Source organism: Typopeltis vanoorti, chromosome 19, assembly GCF_054136105.1.
Source record: "Typopeltis vanoorti isolate ZY-2024b chromosome 19, IOZ_Tvanoo_1.0, whole genome shotgun sequence".
Lineage (NCBI taxonomy): Eukaryota > Metazoa > Arthropoda > Arachnida > Uropygi > Thelyphonidae > Typopeltis > Typopeltis vanoorti.
In genome coordinates, this window is record NC_143567.1 from 82,595,334 (window position 1) to 82,611,458 (window position 16,125).

Genomic DNA, 16,125 nt, shown 5'->3' on the forward strand with positions numbered 1-16,125 from the left:
AACTTTCCCATAGGATCAGTCAAAAAATTAGTGATATTCCTTCTTGGAAAAACAATAACTTCAATTTCATCCGCTCCATACAAATGATCATCATCTACAAATCCATCATTGTAACGAATACTGATTATTAAACTTTGAAAAATATCTCCTTCCACAGAGTGCAAGCAGACTGATAAATGATTTCTGTCTTATTCGCTCGATTATCTTGCACACCGAGGTACGCTGACCACGGCATTTTTGTATCTGCACTTTCTTCTAGAATTCCACCAGTGTCATGAAAAGATTTTAATAATAAAAACGGTTATCAATTAACATTAGTTTTCAGTTAAACCTCAGACTCACCATTCTAATTACTTGTTCTCTTCACCTGTTTATCACTGCCATCGATAGACATTAAAAAACCTTATTTGCATAAAAAAAAAAAAAAAAAGTGATTGCTAAAATAAGCAAGTAAATAAACGAAAAAAATAAAAACTCTTTATTTGGAATTGACGTATTGTTTAATCTTCATCAATTATCACATTTTCAAATGACACCTCATCTACCTTCCAATGAAAGTGTTGAACCTATTTGCTAATACATATTTTTGAAGGGAATTCTTTTTAAAAGTGAGATATATTTGTTAACTTTTTCCAGAGGACTTCTATACAGGAATATTATTATTATTCCTGATACCTCCAAGGAGTCCGAAGACTCATCGCGGGAGGACACCTACAACTGTCTCACCACTACACCGAACCTCTACTATGAATCATCTCCATCAATGCCATCTACCGCCCAACTCCACCACCACCACAACTAGTATTTTTTGTCTGTAAATTGCATATGTACTGTATTCTCTTATCAGAGAAATGCAGAATAAGAAAGACAGCTTAGGTAATTTTCTTGGATAATTAGGTATTAAGTGACTTATACACAACTATTATATAAAAGGAGTATAATATAAAGAGATTCATCAAAAATGCTATTGAAAACTTCGAAGTGAATAAATAAGTAAAGAATAAAAACGATGTGTGGATCGGTTAACACTTGCACGTGGCATACATCAAAATGTAAACACTTTAATGTGTCTTTTTCTAAGCCCCATATTTTTATTTCATCTTTTTCTCATTTGTTACTTAATGAAGATTGCTGAAACACTGATTAAACTACCTCAGAATTAATATTTTATTATGTAATTTCAGTAGATTTTATTTGTTAACTTGAGTTGATTTACGAATTATTAATTAGTTGTTCTAGTGTTAACCAACATATGGTATAAGGCTTTGAGTAAATTAGGATGTGACTTCGTAAGAGTAGTAGTAACATGTACGTGAATATATTATATTCATGTCTGTATAGTATATACATATACCCAAGTGGGTGCTAGTGCATGCACATATATACAATATATATACATGGTGTGTATGTATGTATGTGTGTGTGTGTGTATGTATATATAATGAAGTACATGTTTACTAGTAAATTTAGTTCTGGCACACACAATTTTTTGGCAAATGAGTGCTTGAAGTACTTGTAACTTTTATAGCTGGAGTGCATGTTCAGTAGTAATAGTATTGTAAGACTAGTTCTGGCACAGATGTACACACACAGTTTATCACTGGTATCAGTCCACTTATAGTATTGTAAGACTAGTTCTGTCACAGATGTACACACACACACACAGTATATCACTGGTATCAGTCCAGTTATAGTATTGTAAGACTAGTTCTGGCACAGATGTACACACACAGTATATCACTGGTATCAGTCCACTCATCGCATCTTTGTATTTGGTTCATACAAGCCAGTTCTGTGCAGCTACACTGATAACAAGCTAACAACTGCCATTTGCTAGCATACTTCTGGGTTTGGCTCCCACTGACGAGACCTCAATAAAGGTCGAAACCGTTCGGAGGCTTGGGTGATGAATTGCAGTGCTGTAGCCCATGAAGTTTTAACTGAGGTTTGGCTGCTGCTGTCATCCAATTCCTGGGTGTGTGTGTGTGGGGGGGGGGTAATAGTGAATGGCATTGCTTGTTGCTGTTATCCCTCAGATGAGATATGAGCAAATGAGCGGCTTTGCTCAGTGGTGGGGTGAGCCTACCATGGTGTAGATCCAACCGGTTCTGAGTTCTTCTCAGTGGCAGGGTAAGCCTGTTATTGAGAGGAACAATGGGTAGCAGTCTGGGTAGTGGCCCTTCCCTTAATGCATGGCATTATACATGTCCGCAAGGAGATGTGCTTTGCATTATGTGAGATACTGAGACAAGGAGTGATGAGAGCTTGGTCCACCTTTACCACAAGTTGCCTAAGTCCTGAAGATACTTCAGGTGCAAACTTTGTTTGCTTACACTTGGATAAAGGATTAAACTAAATTTATTATATAAGAGATGTATAAAAGAATACAATAGTGTGAGGTGACACCATAGTCATATATACATATAAAAATATACAAGTAAACATAAAATTAAAATTGAATGTCTAAGTTCGACAGCCAATATCAACAGCATCTGTAGAAACTGTTATAAGGTCAGTTACAGATCCTATATAGTCTCTGTGAGGACAGTCAAACCTGATATATTGTATAGTTTGGTTATCCTTGCCACAGTCACAAGATGAGTTTGGTGTTATCCCTCAAGTAAACAAGGAAGCTCTGCACCTACCATGGTGGTATGAACCCTATTTAGAGAGGTCCATATTTTTTGAGGTAGGTTGAACCCTGATGGAGGACTCTATGGGTTAAAGTCTGCCAGATTACTGAGGCTTGGGCATTCCATTCCATGTGCCGTGCTATTGTTGCATCGTAGCCCTCAGTGACAAGTCATTGTCACTGAGGGCTATGAGTGTATAGGGAGCAGTGGATTCCGGCAAATTTTTTTATATTCGCCAATCTTGGCATTGAAGTTGTGGTGGTTGTATGTGGCTCCAAATACGTGATAGCCAGTATGATGGGGTAGTCTTTATTGTTCCAGAAATTATATGCATTATCTGATTCAGGACAGCATCAATTAATTTAACATGTGCACTATTCAGCCAAACAGCTGAGCACTGTGCATCAGTTGAGTAAACGAGGCCCAGAGCAGATGGATGTCCTTAATGTGAGAGCACAAGCCCCTTAGGTTGTTACGGCAAGTTTATGCTGGAACAACCTGATTTATTTCTAGTCCTGAGTTTGGCAGCAGTATTGGAGAGATGTCTATTAAAGGAGAGGGTTCTGTCTAGTGTTATGCCCAGATACTTTGGATTAAAATTGTGTGGTAGTGTATTCCCGTTAAGTGGCACTCTTAAGATAGCTCTATAGTATGCTAACCACGCAGCCTGGCTGGCCGAGTTGTTAGCGTATCTGCTCTCCAGCCAAAAGGCTGTGGGTTCAAATCCTGCCGTGGGCACGGATGTTTGCAATTGTCTTTGGAAACACTAGTGGTGGCAGTGGTCGGCAGTAGATGGCGTTGATGTAGTTGTGGTCAGTTGGTGGATTGAGTGGTGGTAGAGCAGGTGCCCTCCCTCGATGAGTCTTTGGACTCCCTATAGTTGTAAAATAATAAAGTACAGAAGTTCTGATGTTGGGATCATCATCATATGCAAATTTTCTAGATGTCCTTAGGAGGTCAGAAATATACAAATATCAGAACTGACCCTTGTGGGAGTCCATTGTTGCGTGTTCTTGGCTTGCTTATATTATCATCTGTAACTACCAGTATTGTTCTATTAGACAGAATAGCACTGATCAGAAGGGTCATTTTTTTTTACATTTCAGTATTTTAAGGAGTTTGTAGATCATGCCATTTCTCCATATGGTGTCATATGTGGCTGTCAAGTCTATGACGACAACACCAGTTTTAAGGCATTTTGTGAACTTGATTCTATATGAGTCTATATTAGGACCAAAACTTGAGCTTCATAGCTGTGCCCTGGCCTGAAACCGACCTGTTCGTGACAGAGAGTGTCAGTAATAATAGTACTAATTCTATTGTAAATAAGTCTTTCTAATAGCTTAAAACAGAACACTGAGTAGTGCTATAGGTCTGTAGCTTTCAGGTTTATCAGTGGGATTTCTAGGTTTCAGGATGGCTGTTATCTTCGATTTTTTAAATTCTGCTGCTTTGTAGGTTATTAGAGAAGAATTTTATCAGTCATACCATTGTATTTAGTCCAGAATTTTTAAAAAATTCAGGGTGAATATCATCAAATCCAGATACTTTACCAGTTTTCACTCCCTGGAGTGCAGCAAGAAGTTCTTCTTTGGTGGATGGATTCGATAGATCAATCGCTTCAGAACAACCTTCTCTAAGTCTGGGTTAATTCTTTCCTAATTATTTTACTATGGTTTTTTTTTTTTCTGATTTAGCTCTGGACATATTCACTATCTGATTGATGATACAGTTGGCCCTAACAGCAGCTTTCACTTGGGTGCAATGGCAATTACCACCCAACTTTTTAAGAAGACTCCATACCTTCCTGCTTAAATGTTTAAGGTTCAGCCTTTCAATGGTGTCAACCCATTTGTTCTTTCTAACTTCATTTAAGCTGTCAATAAGATCATCTGTGATGTCTCAGATGCTTGTAGGCCTTTTACCTATAAGGCTGATGTCAAGATATTTACCCAGCATCTTGACATCATCTTGATGTCAAGCTGGGTAAAAGGCCTACGGGGAAACAAATATATGAGCGGATTGATGCAGTTAGTATTATCAAGCTGGTCATAGCATCTACAAACAATTTTAGGATAGGAAATGATTTCCTTTATCTGATCCTTAGGTGCATGAATAAATGTTATTTTCAGTAATTAATCAGTTTTCACTATAGCACATATGTAGGAACCACAGGAACTGTGTTATAGTAGATTTATAACATATTTGTAAAAATACAAGAAATTAATGAGCAAAACTATATACAGGTTGTCAGTTCAGTTAATCAGTTGATAGCACTATTTTAAAGTAAATGCAAGTTACTGAGCCCTCTAGGGAAAGAATGTGTAAGGCAGTCATCAGTGATATGATGTATAGTCTACACAGCACCACACATGCAGAAGAGTGACTAAAAATTCCCCTTTGTCCAGTCCGAAACCTGTTCAATTGGCTCCAAATGTGTCTAGATAGGTTGAATGCTGGAGGTTTGACAGTCAGATCTGTGATCAGATACTTGATTTTAGTTCATTCCAACATCCTCTCCACCGGTCCTGGGGACCATCATCTGGTATTTCCACAACAGTGGATAATTTGCTATAGAGAATTTCCTTTAGAAGAGAAATTTGTCTTTGGGGGACTCTGCCCAAAACTTTTCAATAGTTTGTTATGGTGAGTGAAATGAATATAGTGGTGTTTACTATGGTTAGAGTTGAGTGTGCTAATTATGTCAATATGGAATTTCTCTAATTCTTCTACTAGCTCTACTTCCCATTGATGCTTCATATGATGATGTTGCTCATCTTTATTTTTGCTTAAGGCTGTTTCAGTAGCAGGCTTTTCAATTTATCTTAGTGATGAAAACTGCAGAGATCTTGTATAACCATGTAGTACAATACCTGATTATGTTGTTCCATTGTAATAGATGCATTTTGGGCAAGTACAGAATAAATGTTGTCTAGCTAGCTCCATCCTCAATCATTTAGTAACTAGGTGAAAATGGAATACACCATTGAAAAGTGAGAATGGGACATTGTCTCAAAAAAAACCAAGCAGTTTTTTACATTCTGATTAAGCTATGTGAATATCTCAAATAGAGACCATACAGCTTGACTTATTGCTGTTTTTCTTATATATATATATATATATATATATACACATACACACACATACATATGTTCATGTTTTTTTGACTGACTGAAACCGAGAAAACAGACAAGTTAATTTAATGAGGCACACAACATCTTTCGTCAAAAATGAGTTCTTTGGGTGTGGGAACACTTAAATATATCTTTTTTTTTTCTCTCCCGTAGTCCTAAATGGACTGTTGGGTCACTCATGGCTGGTAAGTGATATTCTTTTTTAGCCTCCTCCAATCATCTTGGTCTCTTGTTTGTGATATCAACTGATGTCACGAAATCTGAGTTATCAGATTGATGTTATCAGTCTATTTTAATCGAGGTAGGCCCTAACCCTTGAACCCAGAACGAGTCCTTGTAGTCTTGCTTTGGAATGATATTAGCCCTCTTCACATGTCCGAACCATTTCATTTGTCTTCTTCTGATGACTGTCAGAATATTTTCCCTTTTTCTCCCGTCTATTGAATCAATCAGTTTTCGGACATTTTCATTGGTTTCGTGAATGGTACACACACACACTAGGGGCTATGCCCCCCCCCCCCATCCCGAGTTCTGGACTGGTAGGCTGGTTCTCCTTGAATTTTGAAGATTCGAAAGGGGGGCTCTGGGGCCTACGGCACCCAAGCCCCACGAATTCCGTACTGGTAGGCCGGTTCTGCTTGAATTCTGATTACTCAAATTTTGAAGATGACATTCAGGGTAGCCCCTGAGTTTCAAAATGTGACATAAAAAGCCTTATCATTTTATATATATATCTATATATATATCTATATATATATATAGATATATATATATATCTATATATATATATATTCATTTTTCTAAATTAACCGACTTAAAACCCGAGAATTATAACACAATGACATTTATTTGAAAAAACACAACATGTTTCGTCAAGAATGACTTCATCAGGCGATAAGAACATAGAAAGATATTAAAAGACACGAAATTAACATTGACACACTCTAAAGCTATACAATTATAAAGCCATAATATTCGACTGTAAATTACAGTTATGAGCTTGAACTACAGTCCGAGTTAAAGTTTTTTTTTTCAAATAAATGTCGTGTTATAATTCTCGGGTTTTAAGTCAGTTAATTTAACAAAATGAACATATCCCAACCCCGAGTTAATAGTACTAATCATATATATATATATATATATATATATATATATATAGGGTAGATATATATATTTTTTTGTTTGTTTGTTTTGTTCTTGTTGTTTTTTAATGAAACTGATGCCAAAATGGTAGGTGGGGCAGCACATTTATCAATTTATTATATTTTGTAATTAGTGCAAAAATGTATCCATCTAACATCATCCAAGGGGAAGAATTTTTGTTGTTATAATATTGTAATTCACGTTAAAATTTAATTATATTTTTGATTATTTAACAAAATAAGTATAGTGTCAATATTTTTCAAAAAAATCTCTGAGTATGCCTATATTTATTCAAGTATAATAAAATATGGCATAGAGGAGGAGAACACAAAAGATATGTACTATAATTACATAATCACACTTAAACAGCTGCATTTTGAAAGTTATTTATTCCCAATTTAGTATAATTCTGTAATTATTTCAAATAATATTCTTATTATTATTCTTATATGCATATATATAATTTTATTTTTTTTATTTATTTTGTTTTATTTTATTTTATTATTATTATTATTATTATTTTTTTTTTTGTCTTAAGAGATCTCTGTGGTGTTGTGGGTCATCCATCTATCCTTTGTAAAACAGTGATTGTAGGAAAGAAAGCTGACATTATTCTCAGATTTCTGTATATTTTGAGCTACTTCATACGTTGTAGTGACATTTCTGAAAAAGATCTTAAAATGGTATATGTTCCTTCATGTAATCAAGCAGCTGAGATGACTTGTAAAAATGAAAAGTAAGCATATTCTTTCAATTATTGTGCTTAAAAGAACTCTAACAATATCATTAAATACTAAAAAAATTTTTTAAATTAAAATAAAATGTATATTATATATATAATATATATAATAAATAAAATAAAATAATTAAAAAAAAAGTTAACTTGCTTTTCAAGTGCATATTTAGGCTTACGTGTTGGTTTACACTCTTAATTAAATTTAATGGAAGAAATACAGCACATGGAAATAAACAAGTTTAATCATGTCAATATTTTGACCTTGATATAGAGACATCTTCAGGAATACAACAGTAAAATTTTAATAACACACACACAAAGCAAACAATGATAAGTGAAAGAAACTATCCTATTTTAAGTGTAATTTCTTTCCCTTTTTTTCTGGACTTGCGGAACAAGCGATGAACACAAAACATAGTTCATTGGAATGAAAAAAGAGTCTTTCATAAAAGTTGTTTCCTCATAGAATGCCTTTATGAAGAAATGTGTGAAAACTTTACTCCATCGTCTTAACTTAAAAGAATCAATTTCAAATGCCCACACTTCCAACCTATTCAAATCATTCTGCAAGTACTGCATATCAGCTGCATTTCTGATTACCCTACCTATCTTTTTTATCCTTAGCAAATAGGTGTATGTAAGAGTCTTCCATTCTGTATTCTATGAAAAGCCTTAGCAAAATCCAAAAGTATCATAGTACATCCATTCCTCTTGTCTAGCTTAATGTTAACATTATTATAGAGTTCGAGCAAGTTGCTAAAACGTGACTTTCCCTTAAACTCGTGCTGTTCGTTGCAAAGTAGAGATTCTCTGTCAACCCATTTCTGAATGTGAACGCCCTAACCAACTTCTCCAAAATCTTTGCCACCACTCCTGAGATACTGATTGGTCAGTAGTTGGATACATCACTCTTTGCACCATTCCTGTGTAATGGGATTACCGTACATTCTTTCCATTCCTGTGGAATCTTTCCTGTTCTGAGGCTCAAATTATATAGCCTACTCAAAGGGCTAGCCAGTTTAGCTGAACACTCTTTTAGCACCTGTGCTGATATCCCATCAGTCCCTATTGCTGAATTCTTATTCATTTTGTGCAACAGCACTAATACTTCTTCCTTATACACCTGAGTTTCTTGATCCAATGAAGAAATAGCAGTGAGCTCAATGTTGCATACACCAGGTTGATAGCTTTTAGCAAAATGGGCACTCATCAGTTGAACAACCTCTTCTGCATCTGATGCAGAAGAGGTTGTTTCATTTGCTGGCAGACAGATATCACCAAATGAAAGTCTACCTTGAAAATCTACCCTTGCTTTGAAAAACTTATCCTCTATAAATTTATATAAATAAAACTCTCACATCTGGCAAGCATTCTTCTTGTCAGCTATTAGCAAAGAACACTCATTCAACTCGATTAGTACTGTTGTTGGAAGTTTTTTCACTTAGTTATACAATAAATTAAAGATACCAAGAAATTATATACTTGGTTTAATCCTTTATTCAAGTGTAAGCAAACAAAGTTTACAGCTGAAGTATTTTCAGGATTAGGGCAACTCGTATAAGAGAAATTAAGACTTCACATCACTTGCCTTAGTATCCCATAATGCAAAGCACATCTCCTTACAGACATGTATAATACTATGCATTATGGGAAGGGTCATTGCCCATACCAGTTTCGACCTCTGTTGAAGTCTCGTCAGTGGGAATCAGGTGCAGAAGTCATATTTTCATATACAAGTTTCTTGGATAAATGATTAAACCAAGTATATAATTTCTTGGTATCTTTAATTTATAGTATAACCAAGTGAAAAAACTTCCAACAACTTTCTCTAATCCAGAGTAATTTAATAATAAGGTGTAACACCTTTTGGCAACTCGTATATGAAAATATTACTTCTCTGCTTTGCATTATGGGATACTAAAGCAAGTAATGTGAAGTCTTAACTTTCTTATATGAGTTGCCCCAGTCCTGAATACTTCAACAGCAAACTTTGCTTACACTTGGATGAAGGATTAAACCAAGTATATAATTTCTTGGTATCTTTAATTTATCAATTGGTAGTGCATTTACAATATTTGAGTTAACTGGTCTCAGAAATCACAGAGATTTTTATTTAATTTTTTTATTTTTAATCCCCCCCCCCTGGAAATTTGGATTTTTTACCCTGCAAATTTGAAAACACACAACTTCCAGATATAATACTATGATCTTGTAGTTCTTATAGTTTCTTTAGTTCTAATACTAATCAAACCAAATCATGCATTACCTGTGTATTGTTTTCTAATAATACCAGTTTGATGCTGCTGTTTTCTTAAGTAGTAATTAAATTATTTTAGTTGTTTTTCATCTACAGTTCTTCTCTTTCCTGAAAATATAACTGAGAAAATATGAGTTTGAACACTACAATTAATTTTTTCCTGCTGGTAAAAAAAAAAGGGCAGCACTTTATTTATTTTTAAAGTTTTTTTTACTTCTGAGGATCAGAGCTGTTATCATTAAAGAGATCAAACTGGAGGAATTGGGATAATACAAAATATTATCCTGTATTTTGTTGAATAATGTTTTTCATTTGTTATTTTATGAGATTTCAAAATGCAACGTGGAAATCTTAATTGATTTAGCAGTATTTACAAAATCAGCTCTAACTTTAATTTCAATGTTTATCAAACTTAGAAATTTTGCTGGAGGACATTCATCTCATCTTATCTTCCTTTTTCCCTCTTTTACCTTGCAGTGTTGCGTGTTTAATAATCATCAGACCACAAACCATTCACAGGATAAAGTGGTCAACCCTATGCCCCAGTGTATCCTATGTCCATAGCATTGAGTTCTCAATGCCAGTTTGCCTGCTTTGTGGGATGAAAAATCCCAGGATAAACTGGGGGAGAAAACCCTACTGTTCATGCCCAAGACCGGCTAACTCGGCTATGGCTGAGGAAGATCCTTCAGCTCCTCACGTCACCAACAGGAATCGAACCTAGGACACTCCTTCCCTAGGCATATGGTTGCGAAGTGCACAGCCACTAGGCTAACCACGCTGATGCTGGAAAGCATTCTTTGAACATTTTTTTCCTATAAAAATTTGAAGCCAAATTTCTTGAACTGTGGATTTGCATTGTAAGTCCGCCAGGCAGCATCGGTGAATAAACTATCCTGAACTTGTGCTCTCCACATTATTGTTATTGTAAGTGTTTTTCATTGAAATCAATCATCAAACGGAAACCTTAACAGCAGGTACTAAGGAGCGAAATATTTCTGCACAACCTGTAAGTACTTATAGTGCATTAAATCAGTTTTCTTTCAGATTCTAAATCAACCACGTTTAAGTGCATACTATGCCTACCATGTGTGGCAAAGATGGCAGCAACAAAAGCCAATGGTGAATGAGCACCCTGTATCTCGCTAGCACAGTGACGTCGACAAACCTATTACGTGCCGTAGCTGCAAAACTGGTGTCACAGATAGAAAAAAAAGGTATATTCTGCAAGTTCTGTTGCTACTGGCTGCACACTTCCTGCACCAAAATAGACAAACTGTGCAAAAGCTACTTATCGAACTTAACCAGCCGTTCTTCTATTCACTGTGCCTCCCTTCGGTAAAACAACTTCTGAACATAGGTAAAAGTGTTGAAAACCTACAATGCAATGCAAACTCACCTTTGCCCATGAATGTACTCTGCGATTTAATCTCATCAACAGTAAATGACTTGGAGTCCAAAAACAAAAAATTCAATGCCATTATTTTGAACTTTCTGGCAGAAAATGGAAAATCATTAAAAGAGGACATCAACAAACTAGCTGAAGAATGCAACAACGATTTTAAGAATATTGTCAGGTGGCATCGTTTCGGGCCTATAAATAACGCCTAGTAGAAGTGACTTGTGACATGTTGACAAACATATCAAAACTAATAACAGCGATCAACAACGAATTCAAAGACACTTGTCTCTAATTGTGCATACATGCTCGACCAGATTTATCATTTGCACAAAAGGAACAAGGATGCAAGCTTCGAAGACAACTCGAAGAAAAACATCAAAATGGTGACAACAGTTGGATCATCGACTACAGACAAGTTAAATTGGTGCAAAAACCAAGTAATGCTGCTAGCAGCCACCATGGAGACCAGTATGCAGGCACTGCATAGGAAATTTGCAAGACCCTTGTGGTCAAACATATCTCTCACAAAACCCTACATATCCACTTCACCAACATCCATGGCCTAAATTCCAACCTTAATACACTACCAGTCTTTTTTTTTTTTTTTTCAAAAAAAAAAAAAAACATAAACAAAAGGAACATAAACAACACATTAAATGTAACAATTATGGTGAAGCTGGCCTTTCTGATCATGCCCTGAACACTTTACATAGAATTGAATGGAAAAGCTCCAGTTTTTTACATCACTCCAAAACATGGTATGAATGCAAATTTAAGATTTAAGATAAAATTTGTGAGATTCTTATCAACCACCCCAATCTGAACAATAATGATGGTCTAAAAATCCTAAGCATATGGAAGGCACATATTCTACCTATGGAACCTTTCATCCTAAAAGCTAACTATAAACAGGACTGAAGATAAGCCAGAATCTTAAATCTAATATAACAACTGTCATGTTGAAAATAGGACATCATTGTTACTGTAAGAAAAGTAATAATATGAAAAAATGTTTCTCCCATGTTATCTTAAATCAAATTTAGCTTTGATATGTAGTTTCTAAATAATTAATTAATTTGTTATTTTATCTGTATTTTTATTTTTTTTTTCACTAGAGGTCATGCCAGTAGAATAACTGGTGATTAAATCATTGTTTCTTTAGCTTACTGTGTAATGTAACTCAGATTGTCCTTGTATATTTGTATATACTCCAGATGATGACCTTGATATGAAGGTCAAAACGTCGTGAAATTAAAAATAGTTATTTCTAACACAGTTGTAAAGTCCATAATTTCCAAAATGAATGCTGATCACCGTGCAACACTAAAAGAAAGGATGTACACTACCACCTTCAATCTACCAAACCCCACCTACTCTTTCTGCCAGAAACTCAAATCTCACCCCCCCCCCCTCAGCACCTATTTATCTCACCCTTTCAAACTACTCACTCTTTAACAACTTTCATAATTCTTCCATTCAGTACTAAGCTCGTTGGAACACGTGCAGCTACTGCTCAACATCCCTTCACAGTACACCTTTGTACTTTTCAGTAAGGAAATACTGTGAGTAGACATATTAATTAAAATTATAATAACAGAATTAACTCACGTGAAATATTATTGTTAGTAGATTTTTTTATTTTATTTAGCGTATGGCTCACAAATGAAAAGTTACATTATATTAATCCTTAATATGTATGGACATAATAATAGACGTGTACAATAATAAGACATAATATAGTCATAAAAGAGACACTCAAGAATAGGCTACAACTGAATGCTTAGGTTAATTATCCAGTCAACTGCACTTTGTGTAGCATGGATGAAGTCTGACAGGTTTCCACTGTATGCATGTTGGACTCATTCTGCTGTAATGAGTAATTGTCTGGTGGGGTGAGGCAATCATGCCCCATTTGTAAAGGTGTTTTGCACATATGCCATGGTTGGTGCGGATTCAGTTAAGGACAGACCAAGTTTTCCGAGGTAGGTCAAAACCTGAAGGTATCTGTGTTGGGTCCACTAATTCATGGAAGACCCCCCTGTTGAAGTGTAACACCAGGACTCTTTCCACTTCTCCTTCATGTTGAAACTTGTCTCTGCAAGATTTTTTTCTGTTAAGATTGGAGGGTGCCTTGACTTTAGCCTGTTTATTTCTAGGGGTGGGATGTCTTCATGGATCGGAAGATTTTGGGTTTCCATGATTTTGCTGTATTCATGTAGAAGAAAGTTGGATCTGCGAATGTGTGGGGGCGGAATGTTGCTTAGCACCGGGAGCCAGTAGGTTGGGGTTGATTTTACAGCTCCAGAAATAAGGTGCATGGTGGAGTTAAGCTGAGCATCAACCAAATACACATGAGTGCTTTCAGCCATACAGGTGAGCAGTATTCAGCTATAGAGTAAATAAGGCCAAGAATAGTGCAGTGAAACGTTCATGCTGGGACATCCCAAGTTGTTCCACATAGTTTTTGCAGTATATTGTTTCTGTTTCTTGTTTTTAGCTTGGATGCTGTGTTAATGAGATGTGGTTTAAAAGATAGTGTTCTATCCAGAGTGACGCCCAGATATTTTAGGAATCTCTTGTAGCGTAGCAGTTTGTGGTTGAAGTAGACCATGAGTATTTGTTAGCCTGGTTATTGTTCAGGTGGAAGCATGAAACTTCTGTTTTGCTAGGATTTGGGCATAATCTCCATTTGCAGAAGATTCATCTAGGACTGCAAGGTCGTTTGTTAGTGTATCTTCCATTGTAGTCAAATTGGTGTGTCTGGTGGCCAGAGCAATGTCATCAGCGTAGCAAAACTTCTTGTATTAGGCAAATCTGCGATGTATAAGTTAAAAAGGAGGGGAGCCTGAACTTACCCTTGTGGTAATCCATTATCCAGTGTTCTTTGTTTACTTTTGTTCTCATCCATACACACTTGGAACAGGCGGTTACTTAGCATGTTATCGATTAGTTTTGCTATTGTTCTGCATGAGACTTCCCCAAGCAACTTGCAGACTGCACCATGCCTCCAGACTGTATCATAAGCTGCAGTAAGATCTACAAAAGCTATAGCTGTTTTCAGGCATTGTTGGTAGCCTGCCTCTATATGTGTGGTGAGTGGCAGAACCTGATCACAGCAGCTTCATTTATGTCTGAATCCGGCCTTTGGGAGACAGTCATCCTAAGACCAAATTAATATTTATCACTTTTATTTTTTATCATTTGGACTACTATTTCAAAACTTGAATTTTTTTTTTTTTTTTTTTACCTAGATGGCGCCATATTAGGACTTTAGTCTTGTGTTGCACGCTGCAATCACTTATACTGTCCCCACTGTTACACCGGATTGTGGTTGTCTTGCCTTTGTAACAAACTTTGTGTTGTGTGCTCTGAAGATGCTGGATATAAGACCAGCGAAATATTAGCCTTAAGTTAATAAATAGTTATTTGCTTAACCATCTGTGTTCTTTTATACCGTGAAACCTATCATAACATGAATCCGGCCTGTTCCACTGGGACCTGTTCTATTATCTTAGGCGAATTCTATTGAAGATGAACCTTTCTAGGAGCTTATAACAGATGCTAAGCAGGGCAATTGGTTGGTAGTTTTCTGGTTTGTTGGTTTTTCCTAGTTTTAAGATAGGGATAATTTTTGTCCTCTTAAACTTTTGGAAGTCTACCAGTCTGGAGAATGTCAGAGAAAAGCAAGACAACCACTGTCGATCTTTTTGGCCTGTCTTCAACAGGAAATCAGGATGAATTCCATCAAAACCTGGAGCCTTGCCGGTTTCATATCCATTAGAGCAGTGTTAATATCTTCAAGAGTGAAGAGTCGTGAATATAAAGGGTCTGATGGTCTGTTATTTTTCAAATATGTAAGTTCTCTTTTTATTTGAAGAGTGTGTTGTTTGTCCTTAGTAGTATAACTTGATGTGTTGACAGTGTGCATATTGGTTAGGAGAAGTAGCTGATTGTTCCCGGGCAGTAAAGGTGCCACTACCTAGTTTTTTTAGAAGGCTCCATGCTTTTCTACTGGAGTGCCAAAAATCGAATCTTTCTACTGTTTCAGTCCATTTCTTCTGTCTGCTGGGGTCAAGGCTGTGAATGAGTTCATCTGCAATGTCAGGATCGCCACACTAGATATTCTTGATACAGTTTATTACTATCATCATCCCATCCAGGAATATACTTCTTCCGGAAGCCTCTTGGTATGGTCTTCCTACCTACAGCTAAGACAGCTCCCACGAATCTCTTGTAATTATAGCTTGTTGGAGGGATTCAACGGTCATATTTGTCAAGACAGGCAGCAAATGTATCCCAGTCAGCTTTCTGGAAGTTCCAGCAGGGACGTTGGATGGATCTGACAAGAGGTACCTGCAGACCTACCTCTAATATAATTGGTCTATTTTGGCTTTGGGGAAAGTTGGAGAGAACTCTTCTCGATGTAGGTAACGGTTGTCCATTGTTGTCTTGAGTGACAAAGCAGAGGTTGGGGTTACTCCTTGTTCCAAGCTGCTGACCTGAAGGAAGATCTATCTTTTGCATCAAAAATTAGGTGCATATTGTGAATTTCTTTCCATTCAGTCAAAGTCTCTCTCTGCATTCATTGTTGGAAGCATATTTCCATAGCGTGTGGTGGCCGTTAAAGTCACCTATATGCATTGCAGGGTGGTTGTGCACTGGTAGAACTTATGGAGGCCACAAGAGGGCAGGTGGTTTATACACGTTGGTAATGGTTATGTTCCCTATCATAGTTGTTATCAGATGCACGCCACTGACAATGCTGGTTGTAATGAGGTGGGAATCTTCTAGGGTACTACGTACATAAGTGGCAATGCCAT

At 36.3% G+C, this 16,125-nt stretch overlaps 1 protein-coding gene across 1 annotated transcript in view; it reads left to right on the forward strand.

Annotated features, from left to right (window-relative positions):
• Positions 1-16,125, forward strand: part of LOC150096301 (folliculin-interacting protein 1-like) — a 159,922-nt gene that overhangs the window by 78,355 nt on the left and 65,442 nt on the right. The window contains exon 6 of the mRNA XM_090409026.1: positions 7,449-7,646. Coding sequence (XP_090265152.1) covers positions 7,449-7,646 — 198 coding nt within the window. The remainder of the gene's footprint in view (positions 1-7,448; positions 7,647-16,125) is intronic.